Source organism: Eublepharis macularius, chromosome 14 (genome assembly GCF_028583425.1).
Source record: "Eublepharis macularius isolate TG4126 chromosome 14, MPM_Emac_v1.0, whole genome shotgun sequence".
In the NCBI taxonomy this organism is placed as follows: Eukaryota; Metazoa; Chordata; class Lepidosauria; order Squamata; family Eublepharidae; genus Eublepharis; species Eublepharis macularius.
Window position 1 is genome coordinate 45,464,698 of NC_072803.1, and position 21,546 is coordinate 45,486,243.

General features: G+C 42.5%; 1 protein-coding gene across 2 annotated transcripts in view; it reads right to left on the reverse strand.

Annotated features, from left to right (window-relative positions):
* MAPKAP1 (MAPK associated protein 1) overlaps nt 1–21,546 on the reverse strand; it is a 186,789-nt gene that overhangs the window by 143,488 nt on the left and 21,755 nt on the right. For both annotated transcript variants that reach the window (XM_054997531.1, XM_054997529.1), the window contains exons 2-3: nt 10,591–10,915; nt 7,305–7,394 (exon numbers count right to left, since the gene is read on the reverse strand). In XM_054997531.1, coding sequence (XP_054853506.1) covers nt 7,305–7,394; nt 10,591–10,849 — 349 coding nt within the window. In that variant the 5' untranslated portion in view covers nt 10,850–10,915. The remainder of the gene's footprint in view (nt 1–7,304; nt 7,395–10,590; nt 10,916–21,546) is intronic.

Genomic DNA, 21,546 nt, shown 5'->3' on the forward strand with positions numbered 1-21,546 from the left:
CCTTCCTCTGCCTGCCTGGATTGGTACATGTCCCAAAGATTTACACACTGCGCCTCCTGAGGCCTGGAACTGCTGCAGAGGCAGATTGAACTGGGACTTCCAAAGCTGGCATTGTGGGGAAGGGGGCTTCATTTGTTAACTGCCAAATTAAAACTTGTCAGGCTGCAACTAAGTCATGGCTTCTGCTTAATTTTTGAACCAGCAAACCTGCCTGGAGGATGCGCAGGTGTGGGCACCTGAAAGAAAAAAAAGATACCCAATAGGGTTGTGCAAGACATGGGTTAACTCAGAAGAGAATGATTAAATTCTTTCTCCCAACTGTGGCAGAAAATATGCCATTATGCATTCTAGGTATATGACAGGTTTTGTTCCAGCTATTATGCTTATTTTAAAGACAAAAGAAAAATCTCATTTGCAATTATGTTCTTGCCGGCACTGCATGGAGTTCTTTCTTGGGCCTTTTGGAAAGCATGTGTCCCCTGGAGTTCCACGCATGCATTTCATTGGCATCAGCACAAGGAGCGAGCGTTTCAATATGTAGTTTTTGTTCCTCGGCAAACTCTGGGGAGGTGTTGCTTTATTGTCTCCTCAGCTGGCAGACCTCAAGAACATCTCTGGAGTTCGCTACTGCTGTTTAGCACGGCATCTGCTTTAGTGGAGTTCTTCCACTCGAGTTGAAATCTCATGCAATTCTCGGACCACTTGGGACAACAGAACAGACCACAGAGAGACCCACTGGAGAACATGCCAAAAGTGATAGGCAAGATCAAGGAGTTTGGAGATTTGGCAGGTTTCTTCATTAACAAAAAGAAGTCAAAGATATTATGCAAAAACATGACTAAGCAGAAACAACAATTGTTAATGGAAACAACGGATTGTGAAGTAACTAGTAAGGTGAAATACTTGGGAGTTGAGCTGACTGCAAAAAATATAGATTTGTTCAAGAATAATTATGAAAAATTATGGACTCAGATAGAGAGAGACTTGATCAAATGGAATAGATTGAACCTGTCATGGTTGGGCAGGATTGCAGCAGTTAAGATGAATGTGTTACCAAGAGTAATGTTTTTGTTACAGACAATACCAATCATCAGAGACTCTAAACAATTTGAAAAATGGCAGAGGAAAATATCAGATTTTGTTTGGGCAGGCAAGAAGCCTCGAGTGAAAGTAAAAGTTTTACAAGATGCAAAGGAGAGAGGCGGAATGCAACTGCCCAATCTGAGACTTTACCATGATGCAATCTGCCTAGTTTGGCTAAAAGAGTGGATGACATTAAAGAATAAGAAACTATTAGCCCTAGAGGGATATAAAAAAATTTTTGGATGGCACGCATACCTATGGCATGACAAAGTAAAGGTCAACTCGATGTTCCTGCATCATTTTGTAAGGAGAAGTCTATTTACAATCTGGAAGAAGTATAGAACTTACTTACAAGAAGGAACCCCCTTGTGGGTGGTTCCATATGAGGTGATAGATCCGAGAGCTGTGGATAATGAACAACAATGTTTAACGTATAAAGAAATAACTAAGATTGAAGTATCTAAACTTAGAATAAAGACGCAAGAGGAACTATCACCTAACTATGATTGGTTTCAGTATAGACAGATTAGAGACTTATACAACTCAGACTTTGCAAAAGGGGGCATACGAACAGAGAACTCGGAACTAGAGCAGACCCTTCTTAAAGAAGACAAGAAAAGAATATCCAAGGTATACCAAGTATTGCTGAAATGGTATACTGAGGATGAGATAGTTAAAACACAGATGGTGAAATGGGCTATAAATTTCAATAAAGAAATAACAATGGAGGCATGGGAATACTTGTGGAAAACTACAATGAAGACAACGACATGTATTAATATTAAAGAGAACATTTTCAAAATGATCTATCGTTGGTACATGACACCAAAGAAGATTGCGCTAGGGAATTTGAATACTTCTAATAAATGCTGGAAATGTAAGAAACATGAGGGCTCCCTCTATCATATGTGGTGGTCGTGTGAGGTAGCTAGGCAGTTCTGGGGGGAAATAATAAGAGAAATGAGTGAAATTTTACAGTTTCAAATAAATAAGAACCCAGAACTCCTGCTGCTAAACTTGGGAATGGAGGGAATTCCAGCCCATCATAGGACGTTGATTTTTTATATGACTGCAGCAGCTAGACTTTTGTATGCGCAGAAATGGAAAGTACAAGAAGTACCAACTATTGAAGATTGGATCTACAAATTGCTGTATATGGCTGAAATGGACAAGATGACAAGAAAACTGAGAGATCTGGACTCAGGGCAGTTCAACACAGACTGGGAGAAGCTGAAACAATACCTGGAGAAGAAATGGGAGGTGGGAGGAAAACTGTGGCAGTTTGAGAACTACTGAAATATCTGTTTTAGACAGAGGAATTTAATAGAAGTAAGGGAAAAGGGACAGAGGGTGGGAAAGCTGTTGGAAGTCAACAAAAGGGGGGGAAAGGGAGGGGGTTAGAAACGAAAAATTAGGGGAAAATTGATTGTAATGTAAAAATAAAAATGTTCTAACCCAATAAAAAATTTTTCAAAAAAAAAAAAAAGAACAGACCACAGAGGAGAGAGAAGGGCCAAAAACCCCTCCACTATCCTAAGTTGTATTGTTCTGTCCGCACTGTCTACTGTGCAATGCTACAGCTCATGGCAAATGTAACACTTGCTCTTTGCAAACCAGGGTTTGCTAATTTATTTATTAATTTACATTTATTTAAATCTCATCTTTTCTCCCCAAAGGGGATCCAAAGTAGCTCACATCATTCTCCTCTCCTCTATCTCTTCCTCACAACAACCCTGTGAGATATGTTAGGCTGAGGTGAGACTGGTCTAGGGTCTTCCAGTGAACTTCCATGGAAGAATGTGGACTCCAACATGGGCCTTCCAGATCCTAGTCACTCTCACCACTAGACCATGCTGTACCCTTTCTGTTAACTGTGATACAAGTCTCCCAGACTAACTATGGATAATGCTACCTAGGGTTCCCCCATAGCCATAGTTTGCAAACCCAGTTCAAACTGTGGGTTGAATTCATTCAGAGAATTTTCATATGCACACAGCAAGGTGAATTTTGCCACTTTCCTCCTACCCTGGCAGACCTCTGACTCCACCTTCATGCTCTTTCTAGGAGCCCCTGTACCCCAGGAACAGCATTTGGGGTGGGGGAAGGTACTTTCCAGTGCATTAAAAGGGGGAGGGAGGGAAGAGAAATATTTTCCTTCCATGGAAACTTTCAGATAGATCCAAGCCCATTTCTTCAAATGTACAGGGAAATTGATTAGTAGTAACTATGGAGGATGCATATGAGCTGATGCCATGGTTAAGGCTACCAAGGGAAAGGAGGAATGAATTGCTTGGGAGAAAGCAGGAGGGACTTACATACCCAAGAAGGATGCTTGATTTGCAAGTCAAGGTTTGCCAGGAGTCAGCATTTAAGTCAGCACCAACGCAATGCATTGTAAGGTGGTGCACAAAGAATAAACCAGAATCACCTGAGCTGTCTGACAAGAGATGGGAGGCAGAAATGGCAGGCAGGAATCAGATCCAGAACCATTAAGGATTGCTGCTATCCAAGCAAAGACCCAGTCTAAACCAAGAGCCTTGGCCATCTGACCTGTTCAGGAGTAGCCACTGGACAATCTGGCTGGACAGTGTTGCTCCAGAACATTTTATTGCCTCTAGAATGTTCTGAATGCTTTCCCAGTGACACATCACGGAAGGAAGTGATGCATACATTGGTGGATTCCAGCTTCCCGACCATCCCCATCTACACTGCATGAAGTCTTCAGAGGAATGGCAGGAGACAAACAGGATAATTATTTTTAAAAGCATTTAATGTAAGGCTAAGCATGTAATGTGTGAGTGCATGCACATCCTAAGCTAGAGATTAGACTTGATTAAATGTCCAATGGTACATGGAAACAGGTTTTTGAAAAAGCAGACATGTTTTAGGGTGTTTTAATAGAAGGATCCAAGATAGGATGCCAAAGGGGATTAAAACAACTATGTTTGGAATTCCACGAGCTACTCCATCCATTCCCATTCTGAAAAAAAGATACTATAAATCTCAGAAGGTTCTGCGAAGGGCAACTGGAGAGAAATATACAGGGGCTTAAGCAGAAGGGGGATTAGGTGGCACCTTGTTAAGAGAGAGAGAGACACACAGATCTGCATACTGAAGAGTTCTATGGGCTTTCTCAGGTTAGATGAAGAGGAAGAAGCAGCCTGTTGTCTGAGCTAGGACGCAGGCCAAGAGTTAAAGAAACCTGAAAAAGCACTGAGGAGGCTTTTGAGGTGTGTTCGTCAAACAGCACCCTTCTCTCACTGTACACAGCAAAACATTTCTTTAAAGTGATGGGAGTTTCAAAACCACTGGGTTGGATCCCACAGATCCATTCTGCTGATACACCAGTGGAAAGTTCCTTAAGCCAGAGTAAAGTGCTGCTGCTAGTAGAACGGATCTACAGGATAGAATCCAATTTGTGGTATTACAGGAAGCACAAAGAAAAATAACACAAATTACACAAAGAAAAATAATCAGCAATTTCACAATGAGGTAGAGTAGTTCAGAGGTTAGAACACTGGCCTTGGAACTGGAAAACCAGAGTTCAGATCCTCAATCAGAACTCAACTAGACATGCTTGTTTCAATCACCTGCCCACTAGGAACAATTCTGGGGGAGGGGAATACAAGGGGGAGGACACCTACATTGGGGAACAGCATGAGAGGGAAAAGCCAAACACCTCTTTTCAGTACCACTTCCTTGATCTTCAAAGCAGTCTTCATGGGGCTTCTAACTGGTTAGATTTTATTTATTTTAAATGATTCTATGCTGCTCAACAACAGAACAGTCTCAATATAAATAAAATAACAAAACACACATACAGAACAAATAAAAATCACAGAAAGAATGCTAGAATGTAGCCCTCTGTTTTGGATACTCTCTGGAAACTGAGAAGAGATGTAGTTTTCTGAACAATTTCTGAAACAACTAAGTTCCCTACTTCTGGAGGTCACCATGCATGGGCTGATTTCTTCAGCAATGGTAGCCCTAAGCCATGAAGTGCTCTAAAGTTTAAAATAACATGAACAAGAGGTCATACTAAAGGATCTCCCACTTAGAGCCATTTAACTTGTCCTTGAAGCATGAAGTCGGCTTGGTGTCTTGGGATAGCCATTATCTCTCCACCTAGCCTACCTCACAGGGATGCTGTAAGCTAAAGATAGCATAGCACCACATGCCCTGATCTCAGCTCCTTGGAAAGATGTAGATGTAACAACATAGAAAAAAACTGAGAAAAAATAGAAAAAAAGAAAAGCAAATACCATAAGCCTAAGTCATTCTTTGGAACCAGCATACGGATTTTCACAGAATCTGTAAGTGTTAAAAATCTAGGCAACTGAGGAGACGCATGAAATCCTGATTGACAAAATGAAATTACAGCATCCCAGATGAGAGGTGAATTGAGAGTCTTGGGTTTTTCCTGTCTTATAGCTTACAAAAACCTCCACTTTATCCTTTGAACAATATATGGAACATAGCTTGGGTTAACTGATCATGTGGAATAAGTTTTCCAGAATCATTAACCTTTGCTGAATACTTCCTTCTCTTTAAAGGACCCAAACACAAAACACACACTACACATTCTCCTGCAATGACACACCTAGGTAACTGCAACATTAAATTGCATTGCACGCACTAGTAATAAATATGGGTAGCAAAATGGCCTATAGTTAGACTTCATGACTTGTTGGCCTATAGTCAGATTTCATGACAACCTCTGGTTTTTGCAACAAACTCTGTTGAGTCAACTTGTAACAAATCCTGTTCTGTGCATAAACCACAATTTTTCTGCTTCTGCCCGCCTCTCTGTCTCCTCCCAGCAAGGAAGATATTCTCCTTATACTGCTGTCTCTGTGACCAAGCAATCCAAGGAGAAGTGCTTCTCAACAAACAGTGGTCTGTGAATGCAGACATCACAAGTCACATTGAGTACAAACTTCATGCAGAAGGTCCCCAGCATCTCCATTCAAAAAGGTCTCAATTAACTGGACCTTCTCTGCCTCTGACCTCAGCCAATGCAAGTCAGAGTAGACAATACGGAGACAATTGGTCTGATGACTAATGGTTTGACTTGAGGAAAGGCAGCATTATAAGACAATTGCTTTTGCTCTTATCTATCCTCATCATTTGGTAATGAGTGCGATACTGGGAGTCTTGGTTTTTTTGGTGACAGCCATGCACACTACTGCACTTCAACTGAAAGTGGGGAGAGATTTATGCCTTCACTCCAGAGATCGACTTGAGGAAGCTCACAAATAAAAACAACACAAATTATCGATACCGGAACAAGCCAATCAAAAAAAGCAATGGGCAGAAAACAGCCATTAAATAGCTTAAAAGATATACATAAAACAGTACTCAGGCTAGCAGACCATAAAACAAAAAAGTATAAACCTCCTTGGTTAAAAAGACTGGTGGTGGTGGGGGAGTCTTTCGGTTTGGTTCCTAAAAGGCAATAAAGTAGGCACCAGGTGAGCCTCAAGGGATAAGGCATTCCACAGACAAGGTGTCACCACTGAAAATGCCCTGTCTTGAGCTGCCAGCTGCCTCATCTCTGCAGGTAGGGGGCAGAGAGAGAAGGGCAGGAGGTGACTCAACTTAAGCTTAACTGCTGAAGAACCTCTCTGTGTCCACCATAAAGCTGCTGGGTCTTGCAGTACTCCAACCCGCATTTCAGGAGGGTGGGCACACCCAGTTCCTACCAGGCACAAGGCAAATTGGTGGGGTGTTACTTGCTGGAATCACACACAGTGTTGAACTTTGGGAGAAAGAGGGGGAAGGACAGTGGGTGAGGAGACAATAGAAGGCAGAAGAGAAGGATATGCAAGCCTGATCATGGTTCGGCGCTAGTATGAAATGGCCTGTCTGAATTTAGAGAGCACTCACTGCCCTTCAAGCCTGTATCCTGGGAGATGATACACAGAAACTGGTGAACTGCCCTTTGGGGAAGCTTGGCCACCGTTCTTGATCTTCTCATAAGGAAACCCCTGATAAGCTTCCTCAATGTTTCCTGGACCACAATATAAAAGAAATTTGATGAAATGCCCAGGAATTTGATTTTTTTTGCTATTTTATCTGCTCTGTGTGATGGCAGCAATTGTGGGTGTTTTTTTTTCTTTTTTACATTAAATTTTACAAACCATTGATTTTGTAAATGAAACAACCATTACAAAGTTAAAGGCTGGCAAATCATTAAGAACAGCAATTCTTTTTTTTTTCACCTGAATAAGATGTGTTTTTCTCTTTCCACTGCACATTCTTGCATTTTATCTGATTCTGCCTCTCTTTCCGTAGCCGTTCTAGTCTCTGAGCTTGAAAAGAAATATTATAACGATAAGTTTGTCAATGAAAGTTTACTATAAACAAAGACATAATTAACTACCTTTCTATGAATAAAGATGTTTTACACAGCACATGTAAGGGGGGGGGGAAGAGTCATAAAATTTTAAAGGTGGCACCCCTGAAAAGCAAATACCAACAAAAACATGAAAATGTTCTTGATTTATAATTGAAATTAGAGGATATAAAACATTAATAGAGATCATAAAGATAGTATTAACATGGAAGAGAATAATAAAATGTGAAAACTTCTGTGATTAATATGACATTTCATTATATAAATCATTAATAACGGTCTTGAAGGAATTTTAATGCACAAATGAACTGAAGTGAATATTACATTACAGGAATAAAATTACTGTTATGAATTACTCTCCCCGTTTCAAAAATTAAAGATAAATGAACTCAGACTAGACTATTAAAGTTTTAAATATAAAATCCTTTATCTAAAAAAATCATGAAAATTATAAAATGTCAACGCTATATAAATTAGCATCGCTTTTTCTTCGGTGTGCCGAAACAGTTTATAGGTAGTAAAAATAAATGATTTGTATCTTCACAAACATTAGTCAAATCTTAAAAAATGAATAGCATTTTCTTTTTACATATCTTTCGACTCTACATCCCCAAACAAGACACGCTCACATAGGTGAAATATTGGCATCAGAACGGCTCAATCTCCTCTGGCTCCTTAAATTCTCCCTATGTTTTAATGTCAGATTTATTTTGGGAGACGAAAAAAATGTCAATTTAATAACCTGGTAAGGAAGACTGCCTCAAAAGACATAGGCTGCTAGAAACTGGCATGGCAGCAATGATGAATAAAGGGAAGAAGAGAATGAAATGGCCGTGGGAAATGAAATATATTTTGTGTATAAATGATAGAGAGACTTATCGACCAACTAAGCCATCTGAAGCTAGATCCTAAGCACACATGCTAAGAACCTGACAGTGCAATCCCAAGCAGAGTTACTCCAGTCTAAGCCCATTGATTTCAATGGGATTAGAATGGTGTAACTCTGTTTAAGATTGCTCCGTAAGACCCACTGAAATCAGAAACACTTGCCTTTGAATAAATATAATTTAGAAACAGGCTCTCCATTTTTTAGGATCTATAACAGGAGGGAGAGAATGACTGGATGCAAAGGCAGCCAGTGGGACTCATGTGCCTCTAACAGCAGCACAACAGAGGTGGGTTCAGGAGGTGCGCCTCTTTCTCATCCCTGCATGGCAAGCTGCACCTATTGAATTCCCCAACTGTTAAAGGATACAGGAATCCTGTGGTCTGATCTATGCATCTGTGCATCCTACAGAGAAAGGGGAAAATGTGGACACGTGCAGGGGGAAAAAGTGAGACCTTATTTTGTAAGCTGGCTCTCTGGTCTGACAAGGGTACTCTAAAACACCATGCTATTACAATTACTTTTGCATTTTGAGTGAAGGGAACTGAGTGCACAATAGAGCGCCTTTGTTACAGCTACCATAGCTTTGTGCTGTAGGAATAACCAAGTTCAAGCTGTATCACTCTAAGGTACAGATTGGGTTAAGACATTTCTACTACATGGATGAGCCGAGGACTGTGGGGCACGCTTGGGCAATTCCACCACTGCTCTCCTGTCATGAGACAGTTAGTTACTTTGATGTTTGCACTGCACCTGAAATGGCCAAATACGATTTGGGCTTAACCTGAAACAAGGATGCCGACTACCAACTGAGGTTGGAATCCGGATTTCCCAAGCCAATGCACGCCACAGCCAGCCAGCCTGGATTCAATAGTAAACTATGGTTTGCTACACACAGAGGAACAATTACTCTGTTGCAAGGGGGGGGGGTCACATAAGCAAGCCCCAGCCTTATTCATGGAGACCTGTCAACAGACTTTTGTCTTTGTGCTTAGTTGTGCTAAACTTGGGGGGGGGGGCAAGGGGGAAGCTAAATTCCCCCCTTCCCCAAACAGCTGCAATGACAGTTTAGGATTATTTTGTTTTCCTAAAATACTTGTTTCTGTTCATAACTAGGCGAGGTTGCTTATTTCAGCAGAATTTAATTCTGAGCTCTAGGTGGTGTTGTACTACTTCCAAAATGTAGAAATTTAGCTGTCTGTATTACTGATAAGAAAACAGAATCAGGGTCCCCTCCCATCTTTTACCGACTATGAAGACTTAAGATTTTAAACCTGTAATCGAGGGAGGGGGGGAATCATGTGTGCATATGATGGACAGCCCTGCAGTAAATCACTGTCCAGACCAGAATGGGGGCGGGGGGGGGGGGGGAGAGAAGGTGAAAGAGAGATTTCTCTACTACTAACCAAACACAACAAGATGGGAGCCTCTATACATGTTAACGAGAGTAAAAGGTTTAAATATGATAACAGGGATGAATTGCAAGTTACAGAGGGTCTTCCCTAAACTCTCTTCTAAGGTGTCTACAGCTTGCTGAGGCTGAGAAGCTACTCCTGGAGTTGAGGAACCATTGGGAACAGTGTGGGCTGCAGTGGGGAGGGGCCTCTGCAGTACAAAAGGGGAATCCATCATAAATCATCTGCACCATCACTTAGGTGAGGTATGTAACAAGAGTTTGTGTATGCGAGTCCTGAAGTTTCCTGCTTTGTACTGCCTCCCCTCACCCGTGGCATTTCCTAGTATCTACCTTCCCCCAAGGAAGAGCTTTTGAGGAGTGCAAAAAATTGCAGTGGAATGGATTCACCATTGAATTCACTCCCTTCGCAGTTCACTGGATCCAAACCAATATTTTTAGACGTTTCAGGAAGTTGAGTATAGATTATATACACATGTGCTTTCTGTAGGATGCTCATTTGAAACACACGTATTGTTAGATTTCTGTAAGATATATTTTATCATTGATATGAGATTCCTCCCCCACCCCCTGCCAGAAGAAAAACATAACAACCCAGAACACAATGGGATACAGGACATTCGCTTGGTTCAAGAAATTTTCCATGTACCTTCTGAAATCTTTCATTCAAGCAGTACTTGGTTGCTTCACCCTCCTTTATGACTTTCCTCAATGCTAATTTAGATGCTGCAAACTGCCTGATATCGCACACTCCACTTGAATTCTACACTCTCAACGTACCCAGTCCCAAGTTGCGCCCTAGACTGAGGGTTGAGCTCCAACGTTCCTGACATAATCCCATGACAAACTCACCTGTGTTCGACCGCCTTCTGATGCCAAAGTCCCAGCTTGAGGTAATGTCGACCGATTGGGAGTATATGTAACCCTGAGACTCGCTGTTGCTGCCCTGTGTTTCTGAGCCACTGTCCCCATTGGCTGAAGTGGGATGGAATTTCTCCAAGTCGACGTCGTGGTCAATTAGGACCATTTCGCACATCCCCGTGTCATCGCTGGTCACATGTGACTGTCGGATGTGAGCCAAGATAATGGTTGGGTTGTCCAAGAAGGCCATCCTGTTGGGGAATCCTTCCACCTTCTCCTACTATCTTTGCTGGCCCATGCTGAGTTTAACACTTGCCTAAAAATGACGGAATAACACATAGGACATTTGAAAGAAAATCAAGAAATTTGTCTGCATATCTTCTTGGAGGTCAACTAATGCCCACCCCACACACACACACAGTGGGTTGGATTCAGACTGAACTGTCCGCTAACTGATTGGAACATGCAATTTTTGCCAACTCCCTCTTCTTACTGCAGCCCCCCAATTTGCCCCTCATGCTATTCTTAAAGGTTGTCTGTCTCCCAAGAGCAGCATTTCAGAGAGATCACTGGAGATGTTGCTTTAGGTGAGGGAAAAGCAGAAATATTCTGTCCAACTGAAAAAGTTGCCTTCTATTAGTGAACAATTTAATCTGGATCTAACCTACTATCTGGTAATCAGAAATAAACTATTCTGAACATGAAGGTTCCATTTAACTCTCACAGCTATCACCTTCATGGCTTGCTGGTGGTTCTAGGCTAGGGGAGACAGAGTGCTAGACTGGACAGACCATTTCAACAGGGTGAATACAAAATACATGCACAGTTGAACAGTATTCTTAGCAATATTATTGATGGTTATTTTGAAAGTCTTTAACAACATCTTAACAGTCTCTTACCATTGTCTGAGCTGTGTCTCTAAAGTGCCTTATAACATCCTGTGTCTTATCAGCAGTATTATTAACAGTATATTAACAAATATTAAATATCTTATAGTAGTGTCTAAATGGTGATTTAATGTTGGCCTTCATAATTCTTAATTAACTTTTTAATCATGTTCTAACATTGCGCTGAAAACAATATTGCAATGTTTATTAAGTGTACACTTTTCTTCTTCGTAAGTACTACTTTATATTAAAGATAGAAATAAAAAGGTAAATTATGACTTAAAAAGAGGATAAATATAACCATTTAAAATTTTAATAATTAAAACAGATGCACAGTACACCTTCCAAGAAGGGTTCACATGTCCTGGATCCCTGTAAAACACTGTGTGCTGCCTATGAGCCAGATAGAAGCTGAAAGAAAGGACAAATTGGGCATGCATTTGTGCATGCGATTGTTTCAACTAACATACCATGTGTGTATTTTGTATTTGGGTACCTGTCAAGTATTAGTATTAGTGGAAGAAGTTACTGATTTAAACAGAGGGAGGAATCCTCTTTGCTCTACAGTTTTTGTTTCGTTTTTATGAACCAGCCATAAGACTGCAAACACACACACATCTCATTTTATGCTCAACTTCTGTTATTTATTCAGGACCTGAGGTGGGCTCTAAAGAAAAAAAACCCAAGTTGTTAATATTTTGCATGTACAGAGCACATGCCGTGTAGTGTAGTGGCTAGAGTGACGGAGGTTCGATTCCCCACTCTGCCATGGAATCCTGCTGGGTGACCTAGGGCCAGTCACACACTCTCAGCCTAAGCTACCTCACAAGGTTGTTATGAGGACAAAATGGAGGAGACTGCTGTGAGCCTCTTTGGGTCCCCATTGGGGATAAAAGTGGGGCATAAATGGAAGTAAAATAAAAAATAAAAATGCTGAGCATTGACAACTGGGGAGGGACTATGGCAGAGCTCCCAGGTTCAATGCCTGGCTTCCACTTAAAGGATATTAGGTAGCAGACTTTTTCTGCATAGGATCCTGGAGAAGTACTCTTGGGCAAACCCAGTCTGCACTTTATCATTTCAGACTGCTCACAAGATTGGATGCTGCTACATGAATACAGCTTTTCACGCCACACTGTGCGTCTGTAGGGCAGAGCACCTCCTTTAAATACAGAGGGACCCAGAATGGAATCTCCACCTAAAGATTCTCAGGAACAGAACAAACTAAAACAAACAAGATTTTGAGGTTTGGGGAAAGACTACAGTTTGATGGTGAAGTACAGGATTTGCACATCAGAGTAGACAATACCGAGCTAAGTGGACTCCCATCCCATCCTGCACAAAGAAAACTCGCCTTCTGGGGAAGTGGTTCAAAGCTAGCCTCTTCCCTGACATGCTAGTTTTCCATGTGCAGGGATTTTTTTTTTGCACACAGAAGTGCTACATCATGAGCCTACAATCTGAAGCAGTACAGTACAGAATCCAGTTTATCTGCTGCTGTCTGTGAAAACTAGGCCTAAAAATGAAGGTCTAAATCCAGTTGTATGCACATGTAGGAGGCTGAAATAAAATGGACTATACCACTCTACATTGCAGGTGGGGAATGCAAGCTTTTAATTCTCTCCTATGTAAACAGTGATCTGGGGCATCAAATTTTCCAAATCTGAGAAAATCCTGGAAAATTTTCCTCCCACATATGTAAATATAGTCTATCATAATAGTCAGGGCTGTTGTGCTGCAAATCAATGATGTCATATCAGCTAAACGTGGGGAATGAAGCATGGGAAAATTCCAGCATTTGTACATAATGCATTTGCTTTCTTTTGCTAACATTAAATATTTAAATTATTTATTTAAATTAGAAAAAGACTATCCTCCAACTGAAATGTTCCCAGAAAACCCATACCACTGCATGCATACAATCACACAGACTAACAAACTAGCACACTGGGGAAAGAACATAAGAACATAAGAACATAAGCAAAGCCATGTTGGATCAGGCCAGTGGCCCATCCAGTCCAACATTCTGTCACACACAGTGGCTAGAAATCCAGTGCCATCTAAAGGACTGTCAGTGAGGCCAGGACACCAGAAGCCCTCCCACTGCCTTCCTTCCAGCACCAAGACAACAGAGCACCACCTCCCCACAAAGAGAATACCATCTATCTCCTGTGGCTAATAGCCACTGATGGACCTCTGCTCCATATATTTGTCCAGTCCCCTCTTGAAGCTGGCAATGCTTGTAGCTGCCACCACCTCCTGTGGCAACGAATTCCATGTGTTTATCACCCTTTGTGTAAAGTAGTATTTTCTTCTATCTGTTCTAACCCGACTGCTCAATAATTTCATAGAGTGCCCACGAGTTCTTGTATTGTGAGAAAGGGAGAAAAACACATCTTTCTCGACCTTCTCTAACCCGTGCATTATCTTGTAAACCTCTATCATGTCTCCCCTCAGTCGTCTTTTCTCCAGGCTAAAGAGCCCCAAGCGCCTCAATCTTTCCTCGTAGGGAAAGTGTTCCAACCCTTTAATCATTTTAGTTGCCCTTCTCTGTACTTTTTCCAGTGCTATGATATCTTTTTTAAGGTGTGGCGACCAGAACTGTACACAGTACTCCAAATGAGGCCTCACCATCGATTTATACAGAGGCATTATGATACCAGCTGATTTGTTTTCAATCCCTTTCCTAATAACCCCTAGCATAGCATTAGCTTTTTTTATGGCAGTCGCACACTGTGCTGACGTTTTTAGTGAGTTATCTATCATGACTCCAAGATCTCTCTCTTGGTCAGTCTCCGCCAGTTCAGACCCCATCAACTTGTATTTATATTTTGGATTTTTGGTTCCAATGTGCATTACTTTGCACTTGGCTACATTGAACCTCATTTGCCACATGGATGCCCACTCTTCTAGCCTTGACAGATCCCTTTGGAGTGCCTCACAATCCTCTCTGGCTTTCACCACCCTGAACAATTTCGTGTCATCTGCAAATTTAGCCACTTCACTGCTTAATCCCAATTCCAAATCATTAATAAACAAGTTAAAAAGCATTGGACCCAATACCGACCCCTGTGGCACCCCACTGCTCACCACCCTCCACTGTGAGAAGTGCCCGTTTATGCTCACTCTCTGTTTCCTATTAATTAGCCAGTTTTCGATCCACAAGAATCTTTAGCTAGCCTGCTTCCTGTATTGTTAGTTTTCTACTTAAGAGATTTTTTAAATATAGCAGAACACTAAAATTGTAAGGTCTACCCCCCTTTTTTCAGTGGTACAGTCCTTTCAGCTCAGCATTCCACCACCACATTTAGCTGCATGTCTGAACCAAGCCTAGCACTGGACAGATGGCTCTGGGCAAGTTGCTATTCACCCAGCTTCACAAAATGTCAAGACACATCTGGGGAAGGGGGAGAATTATTGGAACCCCCCCGGATCTCCCCCCCTCCTTGCTAGTCTAGCACCTGCACTCCTTTTCCAGGCCTCCTCCCAGCAATATCCGTTCTCTCCCACCCCACCAACGATTATCTTCCTAAGCTGCACTGTTCACACCATCTGCTTCCACCTCCATGACTTATTGCTGCGAAGCTGGCACAGAAACCATAAAAAGAGGAAAGAGAAAGAAAGCGCCAGCTAAAGCACCGACACGCTCAGCAGTATTCCTTTATTCACCAAGGACTCCTCGGGAGGAGGAAAGCGATCCCTGGGCCCTTGGTGCTAATTAGATCAGGGAATGAAGGTGCTAAGATTAAAGCCGTTTCCTTTCCTTGAGCCTGCATGAGTATCCACTCATCACAAAAATCCAGTTTCTTTCACTGGGCTATAAGTGCTTGAATGTAAGAAGGGATGGCAAGGCTGCTGTCTCAGGGCACGCCATTTGCTGATGTTTAATGCCATGATGTAAAGAAAAACACCACTGTAACTATCTAACTGCTTACACTTTTTACTCTCAGTTCAAATATTTCAACCCAAATCGTTAGAATGTATAACTTATCAGTCTCTTCTCCATATGCAAGTCATACAATGTCACCTTTCCAAACCAACAATCATAAAAAGATCACCCATATTGTTATACTTTGGTAAGTATAATATTATTACTCAGCCCAGTAATATCTCTGTTTCTTGTAGGAGAAATTCCTCATTCCAGAAATGGTCTGGAATTTGAAAGAAGCCCATGGATGATACAACTGTAGGACCTGACACCTGTATTCACACGAAAGAAGTTACAGACACGTTCTTGAGAAAGTAGCAGCAAACTGGGCAACAGCAAGCCAGGCCCCTTGTCGGACAGTGTTTTTCTTTACATCAGAGTATTTGGGCTGTAACTCTTCCTCTTTGTTGCGATGTTTAATGCCAGACAACTAGCATCACCCAGGACCATTTGTCACACATGCACACAATTTGAATTTCAGTGTTTTAATATCTGTAGAACACACCTAGACCAAGAAGCTTCAAAAGATTAAGCCAAGTTGGATGTTTCAGTATTAATTCAGTGTGTGTCTGTTGCGGGTGCGGAGAGAAACATGGACATAAAATGAGATGCTGAGAGATGGTTAGGAACAGCTACTCAAGACATATACATGTGATCACACCCTTTGGTTACTTTGCTTTTATTTACTGATTTGAGAAATTGCCCTTCTACTAAAACAGTGTCTGGGGAGGCTTATAATGGGCTATGGATATAAAATGCAAAATACCATGTTTGAATTTCAAAGCAACAGCACGAAAGTATAAAAACCCCAGCAAAATCAACAGCCCTAAGTAAAATCAGCAACACATCACCAGGAACGGCTGAGTCATATCAAAGATAAAACAAGGAGTTAGCAGAAATGTTTTTATTTTAAAACAAAACCCGGAAGTATCAGGAGCCAGAGGGGTGGCAGAAGAAGGTGAGGGGTTCCAGTGTTCTGCAAAGCTCTCGGCATCTTGCCACAACGAGTGAAACCAAAACTAGTTGGTTTTGCATCTTGCCACAAAACTAGTGAAAACAAGAGAGCCAGTTTGGTGTAGTGGTTAAGAGCATGGGACTCTAATCTGGAGAGCCGCGTTTGATTCCCCACTCCTCCGCTTGAAGCCAGCTGGGTGACCTTGGGCGAGTCACAGCTCTCTGGAGCGCTCTCAGCCCCACCCACCGCACAGGGTGTTTGTTGTGGGGATAATAATGACATACTTTGTAAACCGCTCTGAGTGGGCATTAAGTTGTCCTGAAGGGTGGTATATAAATTAAATGTTATTATAAAGCAAAATTATTCAAAATAATAAAATGGTACAAATTATGCTCAACGCTTCCATTTGCACACAGCCCATGGAATTTAACTTTTTCTTGATGCAAACTTGGATTGCCTGGGAAGAAAGCCACCATGGCAGAGCCCCTGCTTTACGTGTAGAAAGTCCCAGGCTGGAACCTCCTCTGAAAGGGTCTCTGGTAGCAGATACTGGGGGAAGCTGAGCCAAAGAATAGCATTTGTAAGGGGTGAATGGGTGGCTCAGTGACAGAACACGTGATTTGCAAGCAGACAGTCCCAGGTTCACTCCCTAGCATCTTCTGTTAAAAACATGGAGAACAAGTTTTATCAGGCTGAGTCTCTAGGGAGCCACTAGCCATCAGAGGAGAAAATATTATGCTAGAGAAATGAATGGTGTCAGTAGAAGCCAGGCCTAGGGTTCCACAGGATACATGGGGAATCATACAGGTGAATCAGCTAAAACTGCTTTGCAGGTAGAACGTCCCAGATTCAATCCCTAGCATGTCTAAAAGGATACTGGGTACTGGGAAAAGGCCTTTCTCTATTGAGACCCTGCAAAGCCACTGCCAGTCAGGGCTAGAGGGGCTAATGGACTGGCTTAGTTAAAGGCAGTTTCATACACCCATGACTATTCATATGCCCATTCACACATGTTTATAACACGGTCTTGTTCTCCATTTCTACACCCTCCCCAACAAAACCACAAAAGGGCACAGAAACAGGATGGGTTAAGATGCTTACTCTACAAAAGAAATAGCAAGCAGCTTATGAATTGAGCCATGCTGTAAAAATGAAAGCCACGGAGAAGGGGAAAAGAAAAGGCAAGCAGCAAGCAGGCTTGTCTCAGGAACTGCAAAGCCACACACCATTTCCCTCTAAATACGCCTAAATCCCCTTGAGACCCAACTGCCTGGCGAACCCCTGCTAGGGCCCGACTCAGCAGCGAGGCATCATGAATATTTGTATTAAGTGGATGAAAGCTACTGAAAGCACCTTATTTCAAGGGTGACAAACCTGCTCTACAGACACAGACGGCAAAGCTGCCCGGGTATAAATGCCGGATTGGATTTTTACAGACTGATGGGCTCCCTCTCAGATCTCACCTCACTCTCTCTCCTCATATTGAAACACAGTCAACACACTGGCTGGAATGAAGGCTGTCAGCCAATTAACAACTTGTTTTCTTTCTACAGAGGATGTCTTTTCACCAATTGATTAACCAATCAGGTAGACAAAAATACACAGACTGGAAAACCTCACCATTAAAGAGCGTGTGTTTTCCCCCCCTCTTCGCCTATCTTTTGGAGAGATGATACAGCACAGTGGCAGAGAATTGGTGGGAATCTAGAAAGTCCCAGGTTCAAATCCCACCCCACTAGAGAGCACTAGGCAATCCCCTCAACCAGGGCTGATTTCAGGTTTGGGGGAGCCTTGGGCAGAGAGAGGTCAGGGGTCAACTATATCTACTACGAGCCCCCCCCCTGTGTCCCCTCATGTGCCTGTATGTCCTTCCCCTGCCTGTTCATAAGCTGTACCATGCCTGCACTCACTGCAGCCCACATTGCCTGCATGCTCTTTCCCTGATAGTGCTGGGCAATTGGTGCATCTGGGAGCACCACTGTCATGGCCATCAGGAGCACCTCTGCTGTGCGCATCACCCACACGCCCTTCCCTAGCCGCACTAGGCACTGAGATTATGGGTGACAAAGCACTACAAGCAGGCAGGGGAAGAGTGTGAATGTGAGTGTCAGGAGATGTGTGCGAGTCAGCATCAGTGGGCCCCACCAGGATCCCTGAGTCGGGGCTGCTGCTTCATTCACAGCATGCTGACGCTGTCCCTGCCCCCAATCTGCCTCCCCTCTTAAAACCTTCTGGGGAAGCAAACCCAAATAATTTTCAGGAGAACAGAGTCTTCCTGATGTCTCAGACCTCCTTGGCACAACCCCTTCAGCCTCTAAGGGGAACATCAACACAACTGGAGCATATTGTCACATGGAAGCACATGAACACGGGAAGCTGCCTAATACTGAGTCAGATCATCGGGCCATCTGTCTTAGTGCTGGCTGCTCTGATTGGCAGCAGTTCTCCAGAGCCTCAGGCAGAGAAAGGTCTTGCCCAACAACTGCTGCCTGAGTTTAATTGAACATGCTTGGGATCAAACTGGGGATCTGTGTAGGCAATGTGGGTGCTCCGTCACTACACTACAGGCTGCCCACAGAGGCTACTCTACAACGGAGCGGAAGATGGAAAGGAAGGAAGCCACTCAACATCACAAGTAGCGAGAAACTTGCTTCCATAAGTAACAGCCTGGAGTACCTCAAAGGCCTGCGAACTCCCAATCAAAAATTACTGCTGCCCCATCAATGTGTCATATAAATGCTGGCATGTTAATTGTGTATTTATAAGATTGTTAATGGTTAGTTAATTTACCTCCCACACTATTATTGTACTTGAAATGATTTAACGTCTGCTAAGGGAGTTAACAACATGTAACAGCAGATGCAAGCATTTTATTTATTTATTTTTCCCCAGTCTTTCCACGCTGAACCCCGACTTCAAACAGTTTACGTTCTGGATACTAAAACAGCTCAGGCCTCATTGAGTTTACACAAGCAACTGACTCTCCTTTAGCTACAGAACAGGCAAGGGGATAAGGAATCACCAAGTTTGTGGATGACATCAAATTATTTAGGATGGTGCAATCCAAAGTGGATTGTGAAGATCTCTTCAAACTGGGAGAGGGCAGAACAGCTTGAAGTTTAATGCAAGTATAGAATGACGCTCCCTGGGGCAAAAACCCCTAACCTGAACCTGATGGTCTCTGAATGGGCAGCAAAGAGATCTTCTGGTGCTCGTGGATAATTCAAGGAAAATGTCAACTTACTGTGAGGCAGAAACAAAGGCACAAATTTTATGCTAGGGATAATTAGAAATTGGCTGAAAATAAAAGTAAGTACCATAATACTATTGTATAAATCAATGGTGTGACCGCATTTGGAATGTGGTATACAGTTCCGGTTATCCCATCTCAAAAATGAAGAACCTGGTCTATACGGAGGAAGGGAGGAATAAAAACCTACTAGATAAATACATAAGATTTCAAAGAGCTGGAAAAGATGCAGAAAAGACCAACTGAAATGATCAAAAGGATGGAACACCTTTTCTATGAGAGAAGGCGGAAGAATCTGGGGCTTTTCACTTTAGACAAAACAAAACACTACAAAAGGGTAGCGAGAACAAAATAGATATTTATAAAACGATGCATGGCATGGAGAAAGTGGACAGAGGAAACTTTTTCTTCTTCCTCCATAACAGTAAAACTCAGGGGAATCCAGTGAAATTGATGGGCAGCAGATGCAAAGCAGAATAATATAATAATAATAATAACACTCAATTTATATACCGCCCTTCAGGATGACTTAACACCCACTCAGAGCGGTTATAAAGTATGTTATTATTATCCCCACAACAAAATGCCCTGTGAGGTGGGTGGGGCTGAGAGAGCTAGGAGCTGTGACTGACCCAAGATCACCCAGCTAGTTTCAAGTGGAGGAGTGAGGAAGTAACCCTGGTTCTCCAGATTAGAATCCCATGCTTTTAACCAGTACATCAAACTGGTGTAGAAGAAACCAAGCACTTCTTCAAACAACACATAATTAACTTGTGGAACTTCTTGTCATGGACTGCTCAACTGGATTTAAAAGGAAGACAGACAGACTCATGGTGAGGTTAATTAATGGCTATTTGCCTTGACTGACTAAATAGAATCTCCATGCTCAGAAACAATGCATCTAGGAATGCCAGTTATTGGAGCATAACAAGGGAGGCTTTGGCCAGTCTGGTATAGTGGGAAGTGTCAGCCTCCACCAGCCTCTGTCCCCTGCTGCTGCTCACTTGGCCGGCAGGTGAAAAAGGTACCTGGAAAGGCTGGAGGCAGGCCTACTCATTGCACTGGAAAATGACGTAATTTCTGGTGCAACATGAAAGCGCTGGGTTGTGCAGGGGGAAGCGATTCTTTAAAAATCAGCCCCAATCACTAAGTTTTGGGCCAAGTTTTAGAGAATCAGCTCCTGGCATGACCATCACTTCTCCATCATGCCAGAAATGGTGCCATTTTCTGGCAATGTGGGAGCATGCCGGGTAAGTACCCACCATCTACCAGTCCCCTGGCTTGGCTGCCAGGGGACCTGGCAATCCTGCCCTGTAGGCCTTCCAAGGCACCTGGTTAGTCACTGTGGGAAACAGGATGCTGAAGCAGATGGGCGTTGGGTCTGATTCAGTATGGCTGTTCTTCTGCTTCTACAATTACCAGACACTGGGGACCAACAGCAGGGGTTAGCCATCAACTACTCTGTCCTGCTTGGGAGATTCCCAAAGGTATCTGACTGCCCACTGCTGGAAACAGAATGCTGGACTAGAATGGGCTTACACAGCAATGTTATCATGCTAACTTTACCATAGAATACTTTTCAATTTTATACAGAGATCAGAATATTTGAAATAAAAAAAATGGCACATCAGCAAACAAAATTCTTGGAAATGGTATTTATCAAGGCTGCATCATCAAAAGACCTGGAGCACGATATCATACAGGAACTGCAGGCACACACACACAAGGAAAGCAAACTGATTATTTTTTAAAAAGTGAGCAAACTCATGCTTTGAAGCTGTGCGCATATGGGAATGTGAAAAATAATCCCCATTTTCCTTTCATTCCTTTCCAAATTACAGCCTGCAGCCCAGTGTGAGTATAGACAGAATCTTAAGCTCACTGTGCCTTCTGAGCTATTAGTAAAGAATGGATCCCCATTATGTTT